General features: G+C 43.9%; 2 protein-coding genes across 5 annotated transcripts in view; both read right to left on the bottom strand.

Moving 5' to 3' along the window:
- Positions 1-7,110, bottom strand: part of LOC311026719 (MAM domain-containing glycosylphosphatidylinositol anchor protein 2) — a 145,691-nt gene extending 138,581 nt beyond the window's left edge. Inside the window, exon 1 of one of the 4 annotated variants that reach the window (XM_084030413.1) lies at positions 6,360-7,110. In XM_084030413.1, coding sequence (XP_083886539.1) covers positions 6,360-6,432 — 73 coding nt within the window. In that variant the 5' untranslated portion in view covers positions 6,433-7,110. The remainder of the gene's footprint in view (positions 1-6,359) is intronic. The other 3 variants (XM_084030412.1, XM_084030414.1, XM_084030415.1) reach the window with 3 other exon arrangements.
- The window catches only part of slc25a47a (solute carrier family 25 member 47a), a 486,107-nt gene that overhangs the window by 270,186 nt on the left and 190,252 nt on the right, over positions 1-25,669 (bottom strand). The window lies entirely within an intron of this gene.

Below are 25,669 nucleotides of genomic sequence, written 5' to 3' on the forward strand. Positions count from 1 at the left end.
TTAAGCTTCTACGTCTACATCGCAGAAGGCTAATACTGTAATTATTTCTCCACTACAATTATGTGACAGCTGTAGCTACTTGTTAGTTTGCAAATTAAAGGCTCCGCAAACTCACACAGGTGCTTTCAATTAGTCTGGCTAATTTAGACCTTGCCTGGTGCGCTGGGTGGAGCTACGCTGGGAATTACATAACTTCATCCGAATCTGTGCACTAATAAGCATCATAACAGGGGGAAGTTACCCCCCTCCCCCCCTCCTATCCCAGCAGGAACAACGGGATCAACAAAAGGAGCGAGGAAGGTATCGCTCAAACTCGACTCAACTTAGCAAACAATGGATCGGCGCTTTAATACAACACATCGCTTCATAAGATGTGATGCATTATTATTGATTAAATTAAACGGCATTTCCAAAACTACAAACTGAAACTAATTTGAAAAACAAGACTCGTCGAGTCCAAATTCCTAATAAACTCTCCGCGGATGTAAATTGCCAACTGTTGAATATAGGCTTCGTGCCATTATGCTAATATGGCTGTGAATTGCAGTCGTGAGCAGCTTATGTTTTCTCCCCCAACCCATTTTCCTGGCTGTTTTTTTTTTTATTCATAAAGGATAGCATGCATTATAGAGCAGACATGAGGCTACTGTATTGTTATATAGTTCATACGAATAATGATGTAAGTGCAAATGTTTCTTATGCTCTTACGTTTATTTTTGAGACGTGAGAAGGAATGCAAAGCCAATAAGAGTGTTATCCCAATTATCTGCATCCGCCATGAGTCAAACGACTCCTGCAGCATACTGACTCTTCTTAAAGGTGCAGCGTGGAGGATTTGGTTGCAAATTGACCTCAACAGAAACTTCTCCAGGATGCCAAGTGTGTAGGTGGCCGACGCCAAAAACGCAGATCTGGAGTCAGAATTTAGATCGTCTGAGCTTGACTACTGTAGTAACAAGGCGGTGCAGACTCTGTGAAGAGAACCTGCTCAGTATGTACACCTATAAACAGCTCTATGGTAACAAAAATACACCAAAGAAAACTCCTTAAATTCCATTTCTAGGGGTGAGTATTGGCAAGAACCTCATGATACGATACGTATCACAATACTTTGGTCACGATACGATACGTATCACGATACTTTGGTCACGATACGATATGTATCACGATATTGCGATATAAATACAGATGAAAACACAAGTACCTGTATATGTACATCAGATGATATTGATCAGAGGACAAACTGAGTCAAAACTATTTCATTCAAAACAGCCTCTCTATTTTATTAATTCTCATGAAATTCACTGGAATAAATACTGAAAATGAAATGAAAAAGGATAAAGTACTGCATTCACAACTCGTTTAAACATGACTTTAAAAAAATAGATCTTTGGAGTTGAAAAATCAATATTTTATTGGGCGGATAAGTATCACGATATATTGCGTATCGATATTTTTACCCACCCCTTTCCATTTCTGATAATAACCCTCTAAAATGTGACCCAATGTTAATTTAAACAAGATGCAAGCTGCAAGTTTAGCTTAAATTTATAGAGTTTATTTCAGAGACGCATTTCTGCCGATATAAGGTAACTAACTATTCCATAAAATGAAACGACTACGGATAAAAGTCTTGCCTCTGCACGCTGTAACATGAGCAGGACCACGGTTGACATTTAGGATTCAAATCGTGTTTTTTAATGATCCAGATGATGAATGGCCACATCTTCAGAATGTACAAGACAAAAGGAGAAAATATCAGTTTCCAGACTTAATTTCAAGTACAGATTTGATTCTAAAGTAAAAGGGGGGGGGACCAGGACAGGGCTTAATGAAGGAATGACTACGTGATCATTAGCAGCAGCTTTTCTGTAGCAAGCAGCACGAGTAGCTCAGGGTTTGGGGATGTGGGTTTAACAGTCGAAGCAGTCAGCCAGGTTACAATAAGCTTCTTTGGTCCGCGGTGGGGGATTTGGCCTTGAATGATCCGGAGGTAAATTGTGTTCCTGAACTCATCCAAATCCTTACAGCAGAAGGAGAAAAAGTATTACAGCTGTTCATGATGTGTGCAAAGTAGCCAAAGCTACATTATACTTTCTCCTTTTGTTGTTGTTGTTGTTGTTGTTGAAGCATCAGGAAAAAATATATTCCATCCGTCACAGCTGTGCACGACTCTATCTTCGCTTTGAACTATGCATAAGAAAACGGGAGTTGTTTTCGGTGCAGACGACGTTGACAATGCTGTTAAAATCCCGGCTACAACTCTACAGCTCACGGCTCCATTCTCCATTGTGCCGACTGCCAAACAAGGCACAGCTACACCTTCCACAGGAGCTTAGAGGGGGCAGAGAGAGGGCAAAAAGAGTGGCATCCTTCCAGTGGAGAATGTCACCCCCGCAACACACACACACACAGCCTCTACTTCACAGCTAAACGTCACAAAGCTCACACATTCAAAGGGCTCGTCACTGATTTTACGCAAATGAGAAGTATGACTCAGCTCGTGAAAACAGTAGTTCTATCGTTTCTTTGGCGGCTCCCGGTGAGCTTTCTCAACCCCGATGATGTCACCGTGATCATCTTGGAGATTTCAAACTGGGAGAATGACATTGGCTGCATAATGGGGAAATGTAGGAAGCAGTGTTTTTTTTTTATCTTTACCCAAATCAGGGACTAAAATTGAGGAAAGCCTGGCCTCTGCTGCTTCAATTTTACCATTTATTTCCCAAAATGCCAATACTAAATTGGCGTAGTACCCTTTCATTTGAACCGAGTGAACCCCGCGGCTCGGTTTCACAGAATTCACCACACCGAAGAACAGTTGTTTCTCCTTAATCGCATTGTATTAGAGCATTAAAGTAAAACTGTGAAAGTCTACCCAGCGAATACACAGCACAGCGGGAGTGCTTCAGACTTTAAGATAAAACATTGTCTCTGCAGTGTATATTCAGTGCCAGTCTCCCAGGGCTCGGTCCTAAGAGAACTGACATTTGGTATGATTAAGTTGGAGCTATCTGAAGCCCCTTCTTCTCTTCTGCTGCAACGAATTGCTTCCCCCTGCGCCGTACCCAGCTGTAGATCCTCGTTTGCCTCTGATTGAAGCGCATATACTGTAGACGTCCCTCCGCTGCTCCCGGGGGGGAAACGGCGAGAGAGAGACAGGCAGAGGAGAGAGAGAGAGAGACGGGCAGGGAGGTAGGGATTGGGAGTGGGAGGGAGGGGAAGCGATAGAGTTATCCTTGGTCTCATTACGGTGGGAAACGCGAGGGTCCCGATCCAAAGGAATGATGAAGGACTCTGTGGAGGAGGCCTCTGAGAACCAACAAAGACGGCTTTAGTTTCACTGGCAGAATGCATTTGCATAGCTTAGAAGCCAAAGCGACTGAACCGGGGCTCATGAAAAGAAACCCCAGCAATTGCTTGGACTTCAATGCAAACGAGAGGGAGCGAGAGACAGAAAGAGAGAGAGAGAGAGAGAGAGAGAGAGAGGGGGAGAAGTGGGAGAAAATGCAGTAGGGTTTTTTTTTTCCTCTTTAGTAACATGACACAAAATGAGATCAGGAACATCTCCACATCCCATGGAGGTTGTTGCCGATTGACTTTGATGCAAAGGGAACATGTTGAAAGCGGTACATACCCGGATAAGTTATAAAAAAAAAGTGTCATGCTCCATTGTACTCGTTAGATATTATTATTTAGGGCAATATTGGAGATAATCGCTGAATTGAGGATATTTAGCAGGTTTGTTGGCACGTCCATCCAGCAACTGAGGAGCAACGCAGAGATGAGGGTTGAGATAATAGAGCAATCCCCCCCGGTGGAAGGTGTTTGCATACGAAGCGAAAGTGATGAGGAAAGAGGAAAACACACTCGGATGGAAGGAGGAGGAGGAGGAGGGGAAGAGGAGAGGAAGAGCAGATGCACTTTAGTGGTGTCTCTCTTTTTCCCCTCTGTGGCCCGGAGTCATGGAGGGATGACTAGCCTTCATCAATCCTCTTTAATGACTCTGGCAGCACCACTTAACGCACTAGTATGTGATTTCTTCATTACTACATCATGATTCCACCATTTAGTTGGGGTGATATTTGCCGATGGCCGGGGAGGGGGGGAGGAGGATAATCATCTTCTTCTTTTTTTAAAATAAAAAACCACACCATTTATCTATTCTTGAGTCAATCTGGAGAAGGAAAGTGATAGCTGTGGTTTTGAACACTAGAAAGAGATAGGAAAGTGTGAATAGCTATTATTGAAATGGATTTGATCGGTGGAAGAAAAACGAAAAAAAAAAAAGTACATCAAGGTGTAATACAACTCAATTTCAAAGATATGACCTGAGCAGTGAATTCAGGCTTTGCCTTCGATATAAAAACCTGATGTGAAACTCTATCACTTCAAAGTTACTGACACCATTATGTGCTATACTTTCACAGCCCTCATTCCAGTCAGTCACACAAACCGCCGCCTTCCACCTGTGGACCTCCACACCCAACCCAACGCACAATGAGAGGCCACGCAACATGCATGCTAATATTTTGGGCCGCCATCAATAATAAATGTTGACTTTTTGAACCTTGCCAATGGATTTCCATGCGGGGGCCACTTCCCTGGAGAATGTGCCGTGAAGTTTAATCACGAGGCGTAGACAGGAGGTAGCCAATGGCTGCTCCCCATTTAAAAGGAATGTGATACATTAACATCTATTGATCTATATTTCAAGCCCTCTTCCTTCTTGCAGCACGGCAGCAAGAAAGCAGGACGTCATGTAAATCCAAAGTGATGCACGTTTAGTGGAGAACAGGTGGAACACAGTATTAATGGGGAAAGGTGGGAGAATGTCAACATGCAAACACACGATAAAGGCTCAAGTCCATCTGCTACATGCTGCTGCTCTGAGCCCACTAGTCCGTGCATACCTCTACACCAACACCATGGAGCATTATGGGATATGATTCCCTCTAATGAGCTTGCATCTTCATCTGCACAGTAGCATCGACAGCCTGCCAACGCCAAGAGCCTGCAGCTTTGGTCTTCACGTGATCAGCGTTGATCACACACGTCTCCCCCTTGGATACGCGCACATTCTGCCTATTCGGTAGATATGAATATTGAGTCGAGCAAAGGCAGTGATTTCTCCGAGACGGCGCTGCTTGATGAGAGGTTAGTGCCCTCCGGCGTGAATGCGTAACTGCAGGAGTCCGCCACGTCCAAACAACATGCACATGAGAAAATCATACACCGCCTAATGAGCGCTTGGAGGCTCCGAAAAGAGTACGTGAAACCGGTCGGTGTGAAAACGTCTCGGCAACAGGTGTTAGAAGGGGAGGTTTGAGTGCACATGTATGAGGCTGTCGTGCAACAGCTGCTTTGGCGAGTGCTGTGATTTATTATCTTATCCACCTCCTCCCTCTAGAGCAAAAAGAACAGAACAAAAATCCTGGTGCATTGTTGGTCAGGTGCAGCACCATGACTGTTCCTGTCAAGGTAATCTTTCAGTGCTACACTATCTCCACACACACACACACACACACATACGGTGAGTTTTTTTTTTTTTTTTTTAGTCCACGGCCTCCGAGACCATCCCCACATCTGCACTTGACCTCACATTCTCCCTGCACAACCTGGAGCCGCCGTCACCGCTGACAGGTCAGGGCACCTCAAGGTTCCCTCCACTTCCAGTGTTACCGCACATTCATCATTATTTACTCACAGTGCCGCCGCCGCCGTGCTGCTGCTGCATGCAGCATGACGACTCTTTGAGACATCATCTGTGTCACTGGTTGCAGCAGACAGGAATGTAAAAGATGTGTGCTCGTTAAGTGTACCAGTGTGTGTGTGTGTGTGTGTGTCATTCGGACACAGACAGAAAGGAGAAAAGGTATGCAGATGAAGCCGCACATGAAAAATAATTCATGGCCGTGCATACTAAATGCCCACCGCTCAACAGATTACACCCCCCCTCATGATGACATTCAAAAACACATGTGCCACTTCCACCTTTTTTTCCCAGAATGGCTATTTTGGATGATGACATGTATGTGGGCGGCCGGTCTCAGAGGCTCCAAGACAAATCGACCAGGTTCCAGTGTCATGCTGATCACAGCCGACTAAATTTAGCCCGTTCGCCCGATCATGAGTGATGGATTGGACGAAGAGGAAGAGGGGGGCAGTGCATGATTGGTTGCCCGCGCGATTTTGCTGTATTTAGGCAACCTGGAGGTTTGCTGGTTAAAAAGACTTGGGAGCCTCTCACTCAAACATGACATTCAGATGTGATGCATGTTTTTTTAGAGGGGGTTTACAGGTTAATGAGCAACCACTGTTCTACAAGGTCATGATCACAAATTGCATTATGCACTCACCGTACACTCCTTGGCAACGGACGCCCCCCACGACCAGCGCCAGCAGCCCCAAAACACAGATAATTAGATCCATCCTCTCACGTTAATCTCTGCATATCCAGCTCTCAAACGGTAAGAAGTCCTTTTTTTCCCGAAGGGGCGACAGGAAGTCCACGTCGATTGATTTTTTTTTTTTTTTTTTTAGTCTCGGTGTTAGTATTGCAGAGCTGTGTATTGGCCACGGGAGGCAAGCGGACTCAGGTAGCGGTTGTTTTTGATGTAAAGTGAGAGACAGAAGGGAGGATGCGGTGAAAAAAGCAGGCGGGGAGAGTCGGCTGCAGTCGAAAGAAAAAAAAAACCCCAACAAGCCCTCCTCGACTCCCAAGGTAGGCAGTCGTTGTGTGTGTGTCCCCCCCCTCCTTGCACTTTTAACGAAGACCCCGAACCGAGGGGGCACACTGACGCTGTCGACTACCCGCAATCATAGCTCCTCAAATCCAGCTGTGGTCACGGCTCGCTCCGCGGACGCTGCTGCTGCCGCTTCTTCTGCCGCTGCTGCCGCTGCAGCCGCGCCGACTGCACGCCGCCACACGAAGCCATCACGGAGGGGAGGAAAAAAAACACACACACGTTATATTGTCACCTTCTGGGCGGTCGTCAAAAGCAGCTGTTGCCGATACTACAGCGGGAAAAGGCTCGTGCGCTCACGCAGTCTCATCACGACTGCATCTCCGACAGCAGCGCGCGCTCGACTCATCTCTCTCTTCTCCACGGTGTGGCAATGACGCGGAGGAGGAGGAGGAGGTGGTGGAGGAGGTGGAGGAGGGTCCGGTCCTGGTGAGGAGGAAAGCTTTTTTTTTCTCCTTTTCCACCGGTACACACCTCGGCGATGCCTGTTTGTTGTTTTTTTTATTTTTACACGAGACCACTTTTCCTAATGAATTCACGCCACGGTTGGGAGCCGGATGTGCCTCGCGCGCGCTCCGTGGAAGCGCAGTCGAGCATCGAGTCACGTTGCGCAATACGTGCTACGGAGACCGAGTGGCACCGCAGCCGGTCCGTGGCTACGTCAAGAGGTGCGTGGCTTTCCAGCGCTCATCTGTATGGGAGGCTTCGCTCGGCGTCAGGAAAAAGGCATGAGAGGCGCAGCTGCTGGATGCTGAGAGAGGAGGAGGGAGGTGGTGGTGGTGGTGGAGGGGGGGGAGGACTATTGGAATTCAGGAGATCTAGCTTTGACAGACCTTTGCAATCAACACCGAGCACTCAAGTCTATACTCCTGTCCGCTCATGTTTCAGCGAGCCTCCTTTATCAGACAGGGAGGATGAGATGCTGTCTGTCATGTAGCATCAGATTCCTTTGGTTGGAGACACTGAGATGTCTGTTAGTCTATCCACACACACACACACACACACACACACACACACACACACACACACACACACACACACACACACACACACACTGCTGCTGCCGCCGCCACAGGCCTCTGCGTGTTTTTGACAACTTTAGCAATACTTGTAAAGTTTTTGAAAAGCCAAGTGGTTCTCAAATGGGGTCTCAGGAGGCCCTCGGGGGATCCTGCTGGCAGTTCCAGAGGGGCTCCTGCAAAACCAGGTTTCATTATATTCAATTTGGCCAGTATTTAAGGGGCTAGAAATGGCCCAATTAAATAAGGGGTCATTCTGACCACAAGGTTTCACCTCACCGTCGTCCCTAATGAGTCGTGGACCACCGCAGAATACTGTAAAGGTTCCACTTCATTGTATTTCCTGTTTATTCACAGCAAAACACAGTTGCTTCATAAATAGCACTGCAGCTAAAAGGGAAAATATGTATTTTTGATTTGGGGGATGACCCGTCTCTTTAAGGCATAAGTAGGCTAATTGTTGATTTTGTGAACGCACTAAACACAAAGACAAACACACACACACACACTCACACACACACACACACACACACACACACACACACACAAAGTCAAGTGATTTTTTATAACTACATCTCCAAATTAACAGAAAAACAGGAGCCAACAAAGGCAATTAAGACGTTTGGTTCACAATGGATGTAGTTACATAACAAAATGTGCAATGTGTGTGTGTGTGTGTGTGTGTGTGTGTGTGTGTGTGTGTGTGTGTGTGTGTGTGTGTGTGTGTGTCAGACATTGAGACAGATAAAGAATTAAGAGGTAAGAGCAAGAGTTGCTGTATGGGAGGGAAGTAACTTATCGTGGATGTAAACTGTAACGTCACAATAGTAATTCAATGAGATACTAATTTCAAATGACAGTCAAATGGACCAATCGTGTCTTCCCTTCTAAATGGGCGGGCTTAATTATCGACAACTTTGTGGTCGCTAACTTTACGGCACACAAATCCGAACTTCAGCTCGCGGGGAAAAACAGCTATCATAAATTTCCCATATTTGGGAGTAGGGGATTCTGGGTATTGGAGTTCTTGGGTATTTCTTGTGTTTAACTACATGCTTATAATGAATCCAGCGTAACTGCAGGGATCTTTGTCTCGTCAGCTTTATTCTTAATGAACGAAACCCGCGGAGAAAAAAACACACTGCATGTCATGTTACTATTTGAAGCCCAGACACTGTGAGAGCCTCATCATTATAAACAGCTGGGGATCAGTTAGGAAAGTGACTGCTGCAGCACCAGCGGGCGGTTTGGCGCCATCTACAGGACTCAATTAAATGAATCAATAATCATGCAGTCGTTTGGGTCATACCCACTTTGTGACGCGCTCGGCGGTTTAAAATAGAAATAAATATGACATAAAGATCGTTTCATTGCCTCGTGAGAATTCCATCATTATTATTCAGCCGAGCTGCCAATATTTGATCTTAGACGAGGACCTGAGTAGAGCAAGAGTAGAATATATTTAGTGGAGTTAATATTTGATATAGGCTACTCTGAATTTAATTTAATTTTTTGAATTCTAAATGATTAATCGTTCCCATTTGTGTTATGCCGTCATTCGGGCGATGCTCTTAACGCCATGACGATAGCAGCTGCAATTTGACCAAAAAAAAAGAAAAGTTTCAATCTTGTTTTCTGCCAATAACTGGCTTTGTTTGATCTCAAATGGTGAGCAGTGAGCTATTTATTTTGAACAATTTCTCTTTTCCCTCCATATCTATGAGAGTGTGTATGTGCCTGTATTTGTGAGTGTTCCTTCTCTGCTGGATAAATAGCGATATCCAATCAACAAGCCATTTAATATCCAGCGCGCAACTTTCTTTACAACTTGCCGGTTGCAGCAAGTGGCGAGATTTGTCTTAACTGTCAAAAGTTGCCATTGGGCATGAAGTGTTTCCAGTTAAATATGAGGTTGTCGTGTTTGGCAACAGGTACAAGCAGCTTTAGATATGATTATGTGTGTGTTGAATGTGTGTTTTGTCATACGGTGATGTGTGTGTGTGTTGTTTATCCCCCCACCTGCTTGCTGTTTTTCATTATGCTTATTACTGTACGTTTGCATCACCCATCCAATATGGTGCGGAGCGGCGGACCACCGGGGGAAGCTTCGACTTTAACCCTCCAGCTGTCTATTGTGGATAAATCTGCTCTCGGCCCCCCCCCCCCCCCCTTCTCTCCGTCTCCTCCTTCCCTCGGGGGAATATAATGAAACCTTTTTTAGCCAAGATGCCTAATGCTACTAAAGTGCACTGACATTGGAGGGAATGCGATTATGAAGCCCCATTGTGAGTACAGTGTCTCCATGCAGCAACATGAGGAGGGGGGGTTTATAAATATAATATGCCCTCTCGACTATTGTAGTTCGAGCTGTATGGCATGTGGGTAAATGTATTCAGTCGTACGGCGCGTGAGGTGTCGGCTACGGTATAAAAACCAGAGTTTTTGGCATTTGAGGAAGCCTCTGTGGGCCTCGCATTCATCTTCAAACACAGCAGACCTATGATGATGATGTCACAGCAAAACACAAAGCCAGGGCGAGCCAGACGAGTGTGTATGCGTGTTTGTGTAGCTGAGCGTGTGTGTGTGTGTGAGGGAACATGAGAGGGTTATGGCTTTGGTGCTCTGACAATATTCTGCTCTGGTTGGCATCACACATGAGCAAATCTCAAATGGAACAACATGTATTTTTCCATCTCGCTGCCTTAAAAGTCATATAACAGCCAGTGGCCACCTGTGGAAGCTGTTCAGCTGACGACTGTAGCTCCAGGCTTGTCCAGCGATGCTCACTTTCTTTTCTTTTTTTGGTGGCTTATTAAATCGTGAGCGGCACTGTTCCAACGTGGCATTCTGAAGCGGGATTTTTACTATAAAACGTCTATCTGGCGAACAAGAGATGTCATTTGGCAACACCCTGAGGGGATAAATAGTGAGATAGTTATGGCATCTATAGGCCCGAGGATTCGGATCCAGCAAAGACTTTTAATGGTGCCAATAAATTACCTTTTCCCTCTGAACAATCTGAAGATCCAACATCCTCCATCCTGGGAGTGTGGCATCTAGGTTTATTTGTCTGTCCGTCACTCAGAAAATGCACACGTCTGACTGCATATTCACTCACAGCAGGAAACAAAAAATAAATAGGTCACCTTCAAAGCTGGCAGAAAACTTGGAGAAGGGGTGAAATCTAAAAAGCGGGGCAGGATCCCGATTCCTGGCAATGCCTTGCTCGTGTCCAACAAGAACACTCTCTTCCCCGGCTGCAGTATGAAGAGAAGCAAAGGCTAAGTGCAATCCTTATTCCAATAAAACATTTAGCACCAATGAGTTCATGCTTGATCCTCGAAGAAGGCGACGCGGAACTTTCTTTTATGTTAATGGGATCTAGACCCCTTCTGTTTCCGGACGCTCCAGCGTTGCTCTTCCACATGAGAAGAGCCGACTCCATTTAGATTCAGTGTTTTTCGGGTTTCCTGTTGAGGAAAAGCGTCGTCAGCGTCTGCACACTCTTAACATAAGTGTAGGATCTCATACTGAGAGGAAGGCCTCGGCCCCCTCGCCTATAAAGACAAAAAACTAAAAAAAAAGCAGTTCTGACTGGTGTTTCTATTCTACAAATGTTCCCTCAGACACCCCCCCGTTTTTTTTATTTCCCTGGGTAGCAGCTCTCTCCGACACACTCAGTATTCACGGCGGCAGGACGCCTGTCGGCAGTATTTACACACATAACCGGGGTGAAAAGAGGTAGCTTTCACAATGAGGTGCAGCGGTTCATGGCAGCCGGTATCAACATGCCGTCAGAATCTAGAAAGCGCCGCCCTTTGTGATGCTCCCTGGTGAGATATCAGGGTCGTCTCCACAGAGCTTGAATTGTCAATGAAAGTATTTGAAGGAGTCAGAGGTTTACCTGCAACAATTTGAAGCTTTTTAAAAAACGTGCTCAAGCTCCAGCTGCATCCTAAAAACATTTATTTTTAACGAGATTTCGTATTATAATTGGCTTTTTCGCACAACAAGGGCGCCCTGTGAATTTATTCATCTGTCTTTACTGTGATTAAGAAAAACCGTTAATGTCTCCCCCTAATTTAGCTATACTGCAGCTGTCCGCTTCCCTATTGATCAGCTGCTCCACCGAGTGATTCGTCCCAACTGGGATTGATTCTGCCAAAGCTATTTTGGTGACACAGCAGAGAGTTAACATGACATGCTAATTAAGCCGTGTGAACCCACCTCACCAATTAGATGGGCCGATACGTCGTGTAGAGGCGACAGAGAGGGAGTGTTTCATCGTGGAAGGCGAGGATGCACTACGGCAAATAGGAGAGGTTGAAAATGTGTGACAATTTGGAGATAATTAATCTAAACCCTCCTATTTATCATTTATAGTGAATAAAGCACATATATGTTAGAAAAAAACGAATGTGGTCGTGGAGGACGTGTTTACTTTTATTTAGTTACTTCTCTAACAGTTAATGATCGATAACAGCGTAACGTCGCTGTAATTATATTTAATAATACATGATTACACGCATGAACAGATCCTCACTTTCTGTTGAATATTTATGAATTTATGCAAATGTAAAAAAAGAAAATATTCAGGGGTCAAACTGATTTTTTCCCCTCATTAGCAGATAAAATGATGCTGATAATATAATACATGTATTAAATCACATACATGTATGTGATGCACAATGTAGAGGTCAATACATGTAATAATATACGTAATAAAGAGAATAAACTTTGGGTTATCATTCCTAATTTCAAGTAAAATGCTAGGAAAGATATTTTTTATAATTACATCAAAGGTCATTCTTTTGCCGTTGTATTGAGAAACTGATCAGATTTGTTTGTCTCGATCCGAACCGCTGAGTATTTCCAGCGCAAATACCACGACCCAAGCAAACAGCTTCCCAATCGAAACCCCTTCAACTGCATAGAAAATGTGATTTCCAGTTTAGTATGCGGCGCTACTTGGCTCGGTGTCTGAGATTGTAATTATCTCTCTGTAAAGAAGGTAAGGTGAAGCCCATGTTAGCCTCCGTGTCCTTGGCTGCGCCGGGAAAATAAATCTTCAGAACAGATCTCACTCCGGGTACAATCATTACGCTGCACATTGCACCCGACAGGACTGTAAATTGCATTACTAAATCCACTTAAAATTGCAGGTAAAGAGTGACGGGTAGGAAATCCTCATTTCAAAGTAAACTTCAAGTAATAGTTTGTATCTCGGCAGGGCCTCGGGACCGGCGTTAAATTAAACACCGGTTCGACCTCCAACGCTGGAAAAAAGGCCTTCAGTAATCACTGTTTGTACCTGGGTGTACAAACACATGCACATAATTGGGGGAGATATCATTACAGTGTAATTATTTTCTTTATCTGCAGCAGATACTTTGCCCCAATTCTGTGCGAAGGCTTCATTGTGAATCAGAGGTCTTTGTGGAAACACTGTAGGGCCGGGAGCAATAGCGTGAAGCAATGAAGTATGGGTAAAGTGGTACGTGTGAACGAAATACAAATGCCATTCCATTCAGCGGGAACCCGAATTTGCCACAGATATACAAGCAAATGAAAAAGGGCCACAATCACTTTAGGCTGAGTTGTGAGCAAACAAATTAATTATTTATGAACAATGAATATTGCATATTGCTCTCAAAAAATTGTTGTTGCCTCTCCTTCATAAGCCAGCAGATTTGATTTACAAGGCTGGATATTCACTTCAATGGAAGCTGAATTCTAATCACTTTTTCGATGTCAGCACGCGGAGAAGGAAAAAGCAACTGTGCAGTTGATAGTTGTGAGACAGAAAAATAAAAATGTATATATTTAAAAAAAAAGAAGAAGATATCTACGTTGAGTTATTTGCATTTCATTTTCCTGACATGCAACATAAACACAGTCCCGCAACTGAAAAATGGCTTTTCCTCTGAACCCGGCCGTGTTTACGTTTCTATCACCCGTGGCCGATAAACAATGTTTCGCCGGCAGCATCACATCATGTCGTGTCCCTTATTTTCACCCAACATTGCCTCCTCATTGCTCACTTTAAAAAGTAATCGAGTGGTCAAACAAAGCTTGAAGCCGCCGCTGTGTAACCATTGGCTTTTCTATTTTGCACTGTGGTTCAGGTGTACGATAATAATGGCTCTGCCATCTGCTCACCCGCTTGTCCTTTAAATTGTCTTCTTTTTGCTATTGGCTTAAAGCAACAACAACAACAAAAAAAAGAGGGATCACTGCTGTTTATGCCTGCCATGCATGCACCATGAGATAAGTACGATTCATCGGTTTTAAAACCTTTAGATAAGCAGGTTTCTACGATCAATAACATGCAACATCAATACAAATATGAAGCAGCACAGAAACGTTTTCTGTATGCAAATACTGGGTTACGCTTGTAGCCATTATGTACTGCCATTACAGTCAGAATGTCTCTATTCCTTCCATCCCTGTCCATCTCCACACCTGAACAGGTGAAAAATACAAAGAAAACCACATTCTACGGACAATAGTACAGTTTCCACGTCACCTAACCTGAATGTGTCCCCACTGTGGGAGGAAAAAACCCACACAGGCACATTGTGAGCTCCAGCTGGCCAGGGTACTGGTTATCCCAACTATCATTTTATGCTTTGTTTAATGGAGCACATGAGGCGCAAAGCGGTTGTTCCAATTGGACATTTTCTCACGTTAGTTTCGAGTTCTGAGCAGAGGTCGCGTTAACCGAATATTTTCGGCCCGGAGACCTCGGTGCCACGAGTCACAGAGCGGCGCCGGTGCATCTGCTCCACTACTTGCAGAAGGAGCACATGCTGCAGGATTTCCCTCCCGGTGAAGGGAGCGCGTTTAGGGTCGGTAAATCTCACGAGTCTATATAGAAATCAGGTCTCCAGTTTGGCAGCAGAGATTTTTAAGATTCGGAACAAATTAAAACAAAAGTGAAAACTCATCTGTTCCAGGACAAGACATTTTGTTTATAATAATAGATTATGACAGAATTTTTACAATATTTCCTTCAAAATGACCGACAACAAGAAAATCTTACACAACCACTGGCTAATATGACAGCAATACTAATATTTCTGAAATCTTAAACCCATAGGATTGTGAGTTTTTAGCTATGAACACTAAGCTTTGAAAACTACATTGACATTTTTACATTAAAACATGGATATGGCAATGGTTTAGTCCAATATTTACTCTCCTTCTATCTCAGTTTTGGTCTCCACCCACTGTGGAAGGAAATATCTGGCTCTTTAGCTCCTAAATGCTTATTTTCACCAGCTAGTCGCTCATCTGCTAATCAGTGATTGGAAGATTGCATTCAGGTGTCTGAAAACATCTGCTTAATTAATAATATGCTGATGACAGTGGTGAGAATAAATCAAAACATTATAGTTGCGAGAGTTAAAACCAAAACAAGGAGCTGGAAGACACTAAAACACTGGGATCTGCAGGATCCGGTCATGTAAGTGACCCCTTTCACTTAAAGTATAGTTATTAAAATATTTTGTTTAAATGGGAGCTGCTTTATTATTTTTATTTTATTATTTATTATTACTATTATTTTAATTTAAATTCCATAACACAAAGTAAAGGAGAATACATTTCTATTTACACTATATTCCCTTCATATCTATCCGAACAACGCGAGATTGAGTTTGGGATCAATGGGAACTGATATGCACTAACATACTTATCTTGTCTGGACTTCACATCATCAAACATCGCTGCAGGAATGGCGTGACAGCAGCAGCCAAAATAAATCCAGGACGACAGAGCCGGGGGGAACGATCTCTTAGCGATGTGTCACGGGATGTTAGAAGTGAGCTACTGCTTACTTCGTGGCAGGTGATGGATATGCATTTGACCAGATTCTGATTTTTTGACTTTGACTTTGGGCTGTGAAGTCATTGGTTTAAGGGAAACCTTTGTTCATTGCACAAGCTGTCATCATGGATATGGCAACGCTCAGCAGCTCAATGATGCTGCTGGTCAAAGCCCCGTTTCATCCATTTGAGTCCGGGAAACTTCCAATAGATGAGGGTTAATAATAAATTGTGTACCGACAGAATTCATGTATCGGTAATAAATAACAATATGATTCCATCCGTGCTTTTTCATGTGCTATATATACAGGTCTAGGTCCCAGATCTACTGTATTTAACTCAGCCTTCAGTTAAGTGGGCTTTTGGGGGAGCGATATGAGCCGACTTTGTTGCTGCAGAGCTTACAACATCATGAATATTTGAAATGTTGAGAGAGCACGTCAGAGCAGCGTTTCACCAGGGTTTGCTGCAACCTCATCACACCTCTCCTCGTCTTAAAAAAATGTTAATCTTCACCCAAAGCGACACCTGGGATGTGATCGGCTTTTTTGGTGCACGGCTGAATAAAGAAAACATTTAATTTGGGCAAAAGGCTCCGTTCATTCAGCTTTTATCCCCCAGACTCCCGCGTCTACTGTGGCTCTCGTTACTGTGTCCAAGCAACTGAGACATCATTTTCACGATGATTTAGGCTCATAGGCGTTTGTGTGAGCAGTGAGTGAATTCTCCCCTTCCCTGTGGACTTTATGAGCTCTCAAACCGTAAATCATCCTGCAGAGCTCGTTATGAAATCAGATTTAATCTTTTCTGAGACGCTAATGCAAATTGTGTGCCCGCGCGTCGAGGTGGGCGCTTCATTTCGGATTCGCCCGACGTTAGCATGCGTGCAGATGCGACCGCACAACACGGATGTTATAAGTACAATTGGGAGGGGGGAATAGAAGTTGTTCACTCACCTGTCTTCTCTCTGTTAGTATATACTTATTTCCTATCATCACCTAATTGCTGGGCAGGCATCCAACGCCGTGGACTACTATGTTGCTAATAGATGTCAAATGAGAACAGACACCCGCGGCTGCATAAAGGCGATATGAATGCAAAAGTTGTTGCGGTATAGGATTTGGCAGTTTGACAGGCTGTACCATAATCGAGTGTGACTATTCAAAAACGGATTACTTTGACTCTTTAATCACTTTTAACACGAGAGTTGCGAACAGTGTGTGCGTTGGCGCCGCCTATAACGAGACAGAAACAGCTGAGCGGCCACGAAAACGAATGGGGAAACAGCCTGGAGGTGTATCATATGAACACCCCCCATCTTTCTTCATATGTAGACATTATATACGCTACGTGTTCATGGGTGCACAGATGCTCATTTGTGAGTGTATTCTCCTCTGGTGTGTGTGTGTCGGGGGGTTGGGTGTCCAGGGTTTGTGTGTCGACATGATTGTGTGTCTCTGGAGAGTACAGCCAAGCAGAACTGTGATATGTGGTGGGGGGCCTAATTACGTTGTGACGCAGGTTCAATGCTGCCCTCAGCACTGCTGACCTGAACACTTCTAACAGCACAAGCAGGTGACGGAGAACATGGGGAAGACTCAAGGAGGGCTGCTTAATAAATAGATAATCACATAATTTTCTTTCCCTCTCTGGCTGATTAAAGTCTGCTCACACTGGGCCTCATTAAAGCGCTCGAAACACTCTCGCTATAGGAGGCTGACCGCGTTGACACCTGAACGCTTTGTACTCCTACAAGGAGGCTCCGTTGTTAGCGTAAATGATTTCCCGGAAATGCGGCGGGGACGCGAGTGCGAGTCCCTGGATGAACGGAGTGGTAAAGGAGGGTAGTGTGCGATGAATGCAACTCACCGTCTGCATACAAATCTGCGAAGCGGCGGCGACGAGAGACGAGCGAGACAACAGATTTAACATCTCAGCGAGCGGGTGAGGATGGTGCAAGCTGGCAGCTCCCATCTTCTCTCACTCTCCTTCGACGCCCTCGTCTTCACTCAGCCGGCCTCCCTAGCGATGGCGGTGGAGCGGCGGCGGCGGCGGCAGCAGCGGCGGGCCAGCTGGCGTCCCGTTGGAAGGGCAGGTTGGGAGGGCAGCCAGCACGAACTGTCAGAGGCCTGCCAGGGAAGAGGAGCCGGGCCGCTCTCCGTTGTGCTCAGCATGATGCGGTAACTGGGAACACACGAGCACACACACAGAGAGCAGATTTGTTATTGTTACAGACAAGAATCTTCTAGGTTATATTCCCCATCGCATAACCTTGGTTTGGAAGCCTCCTCTCCACATGCTCACTCTCCAGAGCCGAGTCACGCCAGGACTGAATTCATGTATATGTTAATGTCAGCGTGTTAACATGTCCACAGTGACGATGCTTACACGCTGGTGTTTAGCTAACGTTCATTGGCATCCTGAAAAAAGAAAAAAAAAATCTTTTGTTTGTCAGGAATTGAGTATTGTGACACAGTCGTGTTGTTTTGTTTTTGTCTGTAACCTTTTCATGCTGCTGCCAAGTCTCCCCTGGAAAAGAGATCCGATCTCAGCGGGTCTGACCTAGTTAAATTAAAAAGTAATATTTGCTAATTAGCACTAAACACAAAGTAAAGCTGAGGCTGATGGGACTGGGGTTGCAGGTATTTGGTCATAAACCAAACCAATAAAGATATGATATCGTTAATATTGAGGAAGACGTGAATTTCCCCCTTTTGTCACAGAGACACACACAAACATGGCAAATAGTTATATTTATATAGCGACTATCTGGACTTTCTTCCACTCAAAGCACTACATGTCAACATTTACCCACTCACACACACACACACACACACACACACACACACACACTCTCTCTCACACACACACACACACACACACACACACACACACACACACTGATGGCATGACATGCTTCATACATAATTGATGATCCTTCGGGAGCAGTTTGGTGTTTAGTCTCTTGCCCAAGAAGACTTAGACATGTGGTCTGGAGGAGCCGGGGATTGAACCGCCAAACTTCTGATTGACTGACCCACAGCTGCCCCCCGAACACATGAGTAGACTAAAGGTGTGTTCACACTGACCGCAGAGCAATATTGCGTACAAATTCATTGGAAAGATAAGCCCCGGATGAAGCAAAGGACGTACATTTTTAATTCGCACAAATTATTCCGAAAGCCTTTCAGCGCTGAGATTCTCCTCTTGTCGTCACTGAATTACAAAACATATCGTAGAGGTCTACAATAAAAACTCACATTAGTCCAGAGATCAAACAAAACTATGAGTATCAACCAGAGACTCTCGACAATACCAACAAGATCGCTGCCATATTTACGTCTAGATGACCATATTTGGAGTGTTGACGAAGCAACTACGGTGTTAGCATAGCCTACCTCCCATCGATACGAATGTCATTAAGAAAACAAACTTGTTATTATTTAAGTTATTAGCATATCGTTTTGCGAGCAGATGATATAAACCATGACTCTGGACTTTTTACAAATTGTTTTCATGTAGTTACTTCGGCATCATTTTAATCAGTTTAATGCAATTAAATCACAACAAAATGTTTTGGGGTTCATACCGCTGTAGTAAACCAGCCGATGTGTTACTTTCTATTCACATTAAAAAAAAATCTGGATTTTGTTATGAAGCCAGGACGCTGTTTGATTACCCGATGTGTTGAAAAATTGGCTTTGGTGTGAGCACACCTTAAGAGTGAAAGACTCTTTAAAATGTATTCATGCCGAAGCCTCGTCTCACGAACCTTGATGGCAACTTTATTCTTAAGAGTAAATCTTTAATCCGTTGCTCCAGATTGAAGGTCTTCTTTTTGTCAATGTTCATTTACAAACAAAGTTAAAATGAATGTCTTTTCAGGATTTTCTATCATATCCGTTGACACGGCGACATCCTCCCGCCATCACTCGCCGGCCGTCTGTCAGTCTGTCTCTCCACTCATTAACAGGGTTGTGTGTAGTGAGGCTCGGCGGACATTATATGCGCCATCTATTTGCCAGATGTTATTGCTTACACGGTGGCGATTTCATAAGGTGCTGTGACAATTTCATTAACTTCGGGGAGATCACACTTTGCCAGGGAAGGAGGGGGAATGGAGAGGCAAAAAAAAGGCGGAGGGGTTCGGATTCCTGAAACGCCGTTACATTAGCGAGACGGGGGAGGAATACATCACCGAGAATTACTGAGCACAATAGACACTGGCAGAGACATTCTCCTCTATTTTAATGAGATATGCTCGGCTTGTGCTACCTACAGTCCCGGGCTGTGCGTGAATGGAAATGCGCCGGGATGGTAGGCTGGATTGTTACTGACAAGAACCTTGATCTGTTAGCAAATGCGGCTGATTCGCCTATCGGCTCCACTAAGGATTCAAATTTTGAAATTGAGAGACGTGTGTGGATGATATTGGACATTTCAGGAAAATATTATGCGTTCCAGAGTTGGCTCACTGGCTTGGAGGAGGGGGAAATGTTTTTGCTTGTGTGCCAGAGCTCCGCATTCACATGGTTAATGGGGTTTCATTGAAAGCAGAAGACAAAGAGTGATAGCCCTCCCTGATCACATTAGTCGGGTATCGATCATGCCCCTCCGTCTGCTCGGTAAAGGTGAACATGCTAGACATAATCCTGTTAGCGGCTCTTTCCCCAAACACTCGCCTCCCCCGATGGAGAGGTATCGACGATAAAGGCTTCTATCTTCTTAAATCTAAGGTTTCCCTGGAAGAACGGTTTACAAACTGCCTTTTGTTGGTTTCCTGAAGAGCATAGATGCAAAAAAAGAAGTTGCTGTTTCTGTGTCTTTATCACTGTGGGAGACTACATCTTATCTATACACATTTAATGTACACACACACGAGTCAACACTAGAGTTGGTACACACTGAATACGCACGCACGCATATCTAAATGTACAGAAAGACAGCCAGTGTGTGATTGCTAAAACAGATGAAGAGATAAAGGGGAATTCATCAAAAAGCACGATGGCTAAACTCAGTAGCCGGTGATGCATAATTCATCGCTGATCAAATTTGACAAGTTCTTATCTCCCTGTTTGGGGGTTTGTTGTGGAACAATGCTTTTTTTTTTTTTTTGCATTGTCTCTCTGGCTGCTGCAGGAGCGCGAGGAGTCTAATTTCCATTTTTGCAGTCGGGCCACATTAGCATACTTTCTTTTTTTTTTCCTCCATGCGGTAGTGAGAAGGGGACAACTGGGGTCCTCATCAGATAGGATTAAAGAAGAGAGTCCGCTGGAGCAGAACAGATTTAGGGAGAGGCAGGCGGAGATAGCGAGGCAGAGAGAGAGAGGGATAGAGGAGGTGTACTGAGGGGGATGGAGGGGAAGAGATGGAGGAGTAGCTGGACCATGAAACACGGTTCGACCTACAGTAGCACGCGGTGCCTCGGCAGTAAATCTGAACCCGTTATTAGATGGTAGTCGAGTCTCCGAGTAAAAGTCATGTCTGTCCAGCTTTGATTTTTTTTTCTCCCCCTTTATTCTTATCAGTACCTTTAAAAGTCCTTTCTCCCACCCGGGGTCGTATAACATCGGCTCTTATCGGACCTTGAAGCTTAGAGCTTCCAGGAGGTGATATTCCGCTGGCGTAATTTAACTTCATAGTTGTTCTTAGCACAATGTCGCCTCGTCCTTGTAAGGTGCATTAGTGGAATTGATGGTACCTTTGATGCAACTGAGAAATCTGGATAGAACGCTTAAGTTGCACTCGCACAATGAGAATGTATCGCCAGACATAGATGTCGGCGTAGATATGAGATGAGCGTTCACACTCGGGTCGCCTGACTCGGATGCTGGCAGTCGTGTGCAAATCCAGATGAACAGCTTCACAAATTCAAGGATAATTCTGGGTGTGTTGGGTTATTTCCCTGGTTTCTACCATCATGCAGCAGTCCAGTCAATTTTTTTATTTTTTTTATTCACCTAATAATGTTTTTTTTTTTTCTCCTTATCTCTTATCCACGGGGTCCAAGCACAAAATCAATCCGCCCCCCAAAAAAAAGTGATTAAAATTTGTTCCTTCAAAGCGAGTCTTCATATGACATTCATCCAAGGTCTGTTACTCTAAGACGGATTAATCAATGTAGCGCATAAACCTCAGGATCCTGTGCTGAAGTAAAAATAGTTCAAGCTAACCTGCTGCATGAAACAGGTCTGAGCCGACGCTTTGCATTTGGGGCTCGAATTAGTCATTTGTTGATGAAAAACAAAGACATTTATAACCCCAAATCTATTATTATATAGAAATGTTGTACGTATGTACAGTAATATAATATGCTATAACATAAGAGGAGTTTAAAGGATGAAACGGAAGCATCAATCCATCAGATTCTGTAGGGCAACTACATAGATCCTGACTGAGCCTGACCTCCATACGCAATCTGTAAGTGAAGTGGAGCTCCTAAGTGCAGATCAAGGTTAGTGCATTACAGTGTAATAATGTATGTGGCTTTTAGTATCATAAGAACCCCCTGACTTAATTGAAGCAAAAATGAAAAAAACACTTTGGCTGGCGAAAAACTGTTTACGTATTACTTTCATTCATCAGCCTCTAAAAGACTCTCATTAGCTCCAAATGTGTATTTCCTGTTTGGAATGATGACAGATATTTGAAAATGAACTGTGATTTGATGTGAATTTGCATTACAGATGTGTGATGGGTTATAGATAACCATTTAAGGTGACATCTGTGAGGTTTGTGGTTAAAACCAACAGCAAGTCTGAAGTTTGAGAATCCACCTGCTTCATCACTAAATCATAAAACAAAGTTTCACTCAAACTAACTCAAATCCAACCATGTAACTACCCTTTCTGACTTCTGACTAGAAAGAAAATCATTCAAACCACCGGTGTCATGTGTGCTTGTGCCAATGAGTCATAACGATGCAGTTGTAAAAGATGTAAACCGATCTCAAATCAAATTCCCCTCAATATTTAATCAGCGCTGTCCGACCCTCGTGGTCAGCTGTGAGGCGCCCAGCTGATGAAATGATCATCATCAGTTGTAGAGATTCAAGAGAGCACCAAAGGGCATTAAATAATTCCAGAACAGATCGAGAATCTCCAATAATAATATCCTCGAATCCTGCACGTATGGATTGTGTAGCGTGGTTGAAGTATGTAAAGAAATGGCGGCGACGTCCTCGGTTCTTATCCTAACAAAACTCCAACACATAAATAACCTATCACACTTCCATTTCCAAACGACATCCCAGGGAGGGCGATGTCACTGATTGCCCCGATCATTTTGGAGGCAATCAGACTGATTGGTGTAAATTGCGGTGACACTTCGGTGATGTGTAATTCTACATGATGGACGTAGACAATGTGAACGGTGGAATTGGGACAAGAACAAGTGGCACCTCATCCCACAAGCACCTTGATTTCTGTGCCAGAAACGTGACTTTTTATGGGTGAATGTGTGGAGGGCGGGGCATGAAGCTGATCCACGTTTCCAAGATGATTCGGGATCGATGAAAACAACGACGCCTCAGTAGCAGCCTGTCAATCACAAGGTAGCCACGCCCTAAAGCGTACCCTCCTTTTTCATTTATTTGACTCTTAATTCGGACCATAATTCCCTGAATGATAATAGTGATGTACTGAAGAAGACTTTAAACTAGCTATTGATGCTATAAACTCATGTTTACAATGTTTACTGAGATAATAAAACCAGATTTTAATACATTTTTATAACCAAGGTACTACTGTTAATACAACACCAAACACAAAATGTAGATGAAGATGAATGAAAATCACGAGTGTGTTCTAGTCCTGCTCGATCTGTAGAGTGTCCTTAGATAACCTTTTGATAGGACACTATAAATAAAGTTGAATTGAACCTGGGTTGTCGCCCCCTGATGGCCATGAGAAAGAATGCAAGGTTGAGGCACTTCAAAATTGGTTGAATTTTTCAGACCTAGCTGCCTGGATGAAAGTACTATTTTCTTTTCACACGTACAAAATGTTCCAATTTTGAATTGCCCTCCATTTTACCCAGCATTGAACTTTTTCCTCCCACAGAAACAGATTGTCCATTTAATCTAGAACCATCCTTCTGTAAAAAAAAATGAAAAATGAAAACTACAGAATCAGTTCAACTGAATTCCCACAGTCTGCTTTATGATAAGGAAATATTTAATTTACTCCGAGGTGTCAAACTGACAACAATGACTCTGCAGTGACTGAATCCAGCTGGCTTGTTTGACTGATGAATATTGCATTCATGTCAAGTGGTTTTCCAGCAGTGATTCATTGCCATATTTATGAGGTCAGTGATCACAACAGGCGGGCTGCATGTGGTCATGTGGTCTTACATGATGTTGTGCTCATCCTGCCCAGTTCAGCACATTGGTGGCTCCGGTCCTGCCTGTCCTAACCTCCATCATCCCTCATCGGTGCAGGACCTATGCTCTCTCTCTCTCCTGAGAGCTCACAGACTTCCTACCATGATTAATTCACCATCCCATTCCTCTGCTCCAACTGGATAAGTTCAGCAAATAAATTATGGACGTGTGTGTGTGTGTGTGTGATGGTTTTTGTTTGACATACCTGAATCAGACAAGGCTATCAGAAAATGTTCAGTCTGTGTGTGTGTGTGTGTGTGTGTGTGTGTGTGTGTGTGTGTGTGTGTGTGTGTGTGTGTGTGTGTGTGTGTGCGTGCGTCAGAGAGAAAGAGAGGCGTGATGAATTTTTATTGAAAAGATATTGATGCACCTGTAAAATAAAAAAAGTTCTCAAGTATTCGTCTGAGCGGCTTCATCTTTTTTTATGTGAGGAGTAAAAATGTGTTTTATTTTAAGGGTTCTTTAAAAACCACAAGACCATGTTAAATATATATTTAAATACTAAATGTTTCTGTTGTTGTGCCTTGTAATATCAATCTCTACTTTGTAAACATGTGTGGGCAAATTACATGCTTATTCAGAAAACACTTAGAGGCAGAGAAAATCAATAATTCATCAGAAGGAATTTGTTGTATTTTTGGCAAAATACATTTACTTTTTAATTTAAATTTTAAACTGTTAACAACAATGGTTGTTGCAGGTTTGTAATTCACAGTCTTGGGGAGATATTCAAGTTCAAACTACTAACAATCTAGATCGATAAATAGCATTACAAGTAAGAAAACAAAAGTATCTTTGATTTTGGGAGTGACAAGTCTTTCACTATCTCAGTGTTTATGAAATTCCGTAGATTACTTATTAAATATCGTACTCCTATGTTGATATTTTGGTTGCAACACAAGTGGACAGGCCTTTGGAGTTAGAATAATACACATGCTGTAGATATAATAGTGTCACAGCTGCAAGCAAAGACTCACCCTCATCTCTGCCAGGTGAGATAATCCCACCGAGGTTATTCATCAGATTGAAAAAGACAACTTTGCTCCGTCTTCACTGTATCTCTAACTGGAAGCTTCACTTCCTCTCCTCTCCCACTGAAAGTCTGTTCAACTTTAAAGTCGACTCCCCTCCCAGCAAAGGGATCTAAACAAACGCCGCCGCGCGAGGTGCAAGCCGTCTGGATTTGAGTCGGGATTTGGGCCGAAGAAGCTCAAAAACGTACTTCTCGTGGCATCAGCTCTTCGAAAACAGAGATCCCGAGTCACGTGGAGCTCGGCAATGAGCGTGAGGCTCCATCTCGGTGGTGAGTTTAGGTTTAGTGACCGGTACTTTTAATGCAGTGACAGCAGCAATATAATGAGTCCTGAAGATTGCTGATACCTCTTTATGTGCCCCACACAGGAAATCACGCAAAACTCTAGCTGCTCATTATCCACGTGGCTGGATATAAAAAAATCTCAACGTTGATATGAGATTGAGGTTCGGTGGAACATGCACACGAATGCATATGCACGCACACACACACACACACACACACACAAATAGACCTCACTCCCCTACCCACTCTTTTCCATCTTATATATTTCCAGCATGACTGAGCTTACCGCATTCCCCTACAGAGCCCTTCTCCAAACTTGCAGAGTGCTTGAGCAAACACTGTGTACTGGGCCAATTAAAACTCCTGTGGCGTGGGCG

The sequence above is a fragment of the Eutrigla gurnardus genome (genome assembly GCF_963514095.1).
Source record: "Eutrigla gurnardus genome assembly, chromosome: 16".
Taxonomy (NCBI): Eukaryota; Metazoa; Chordata; class Actinopteri; order Perciformes; family Triglidae; genus Eutrigla; species Eutrigla gurnardus.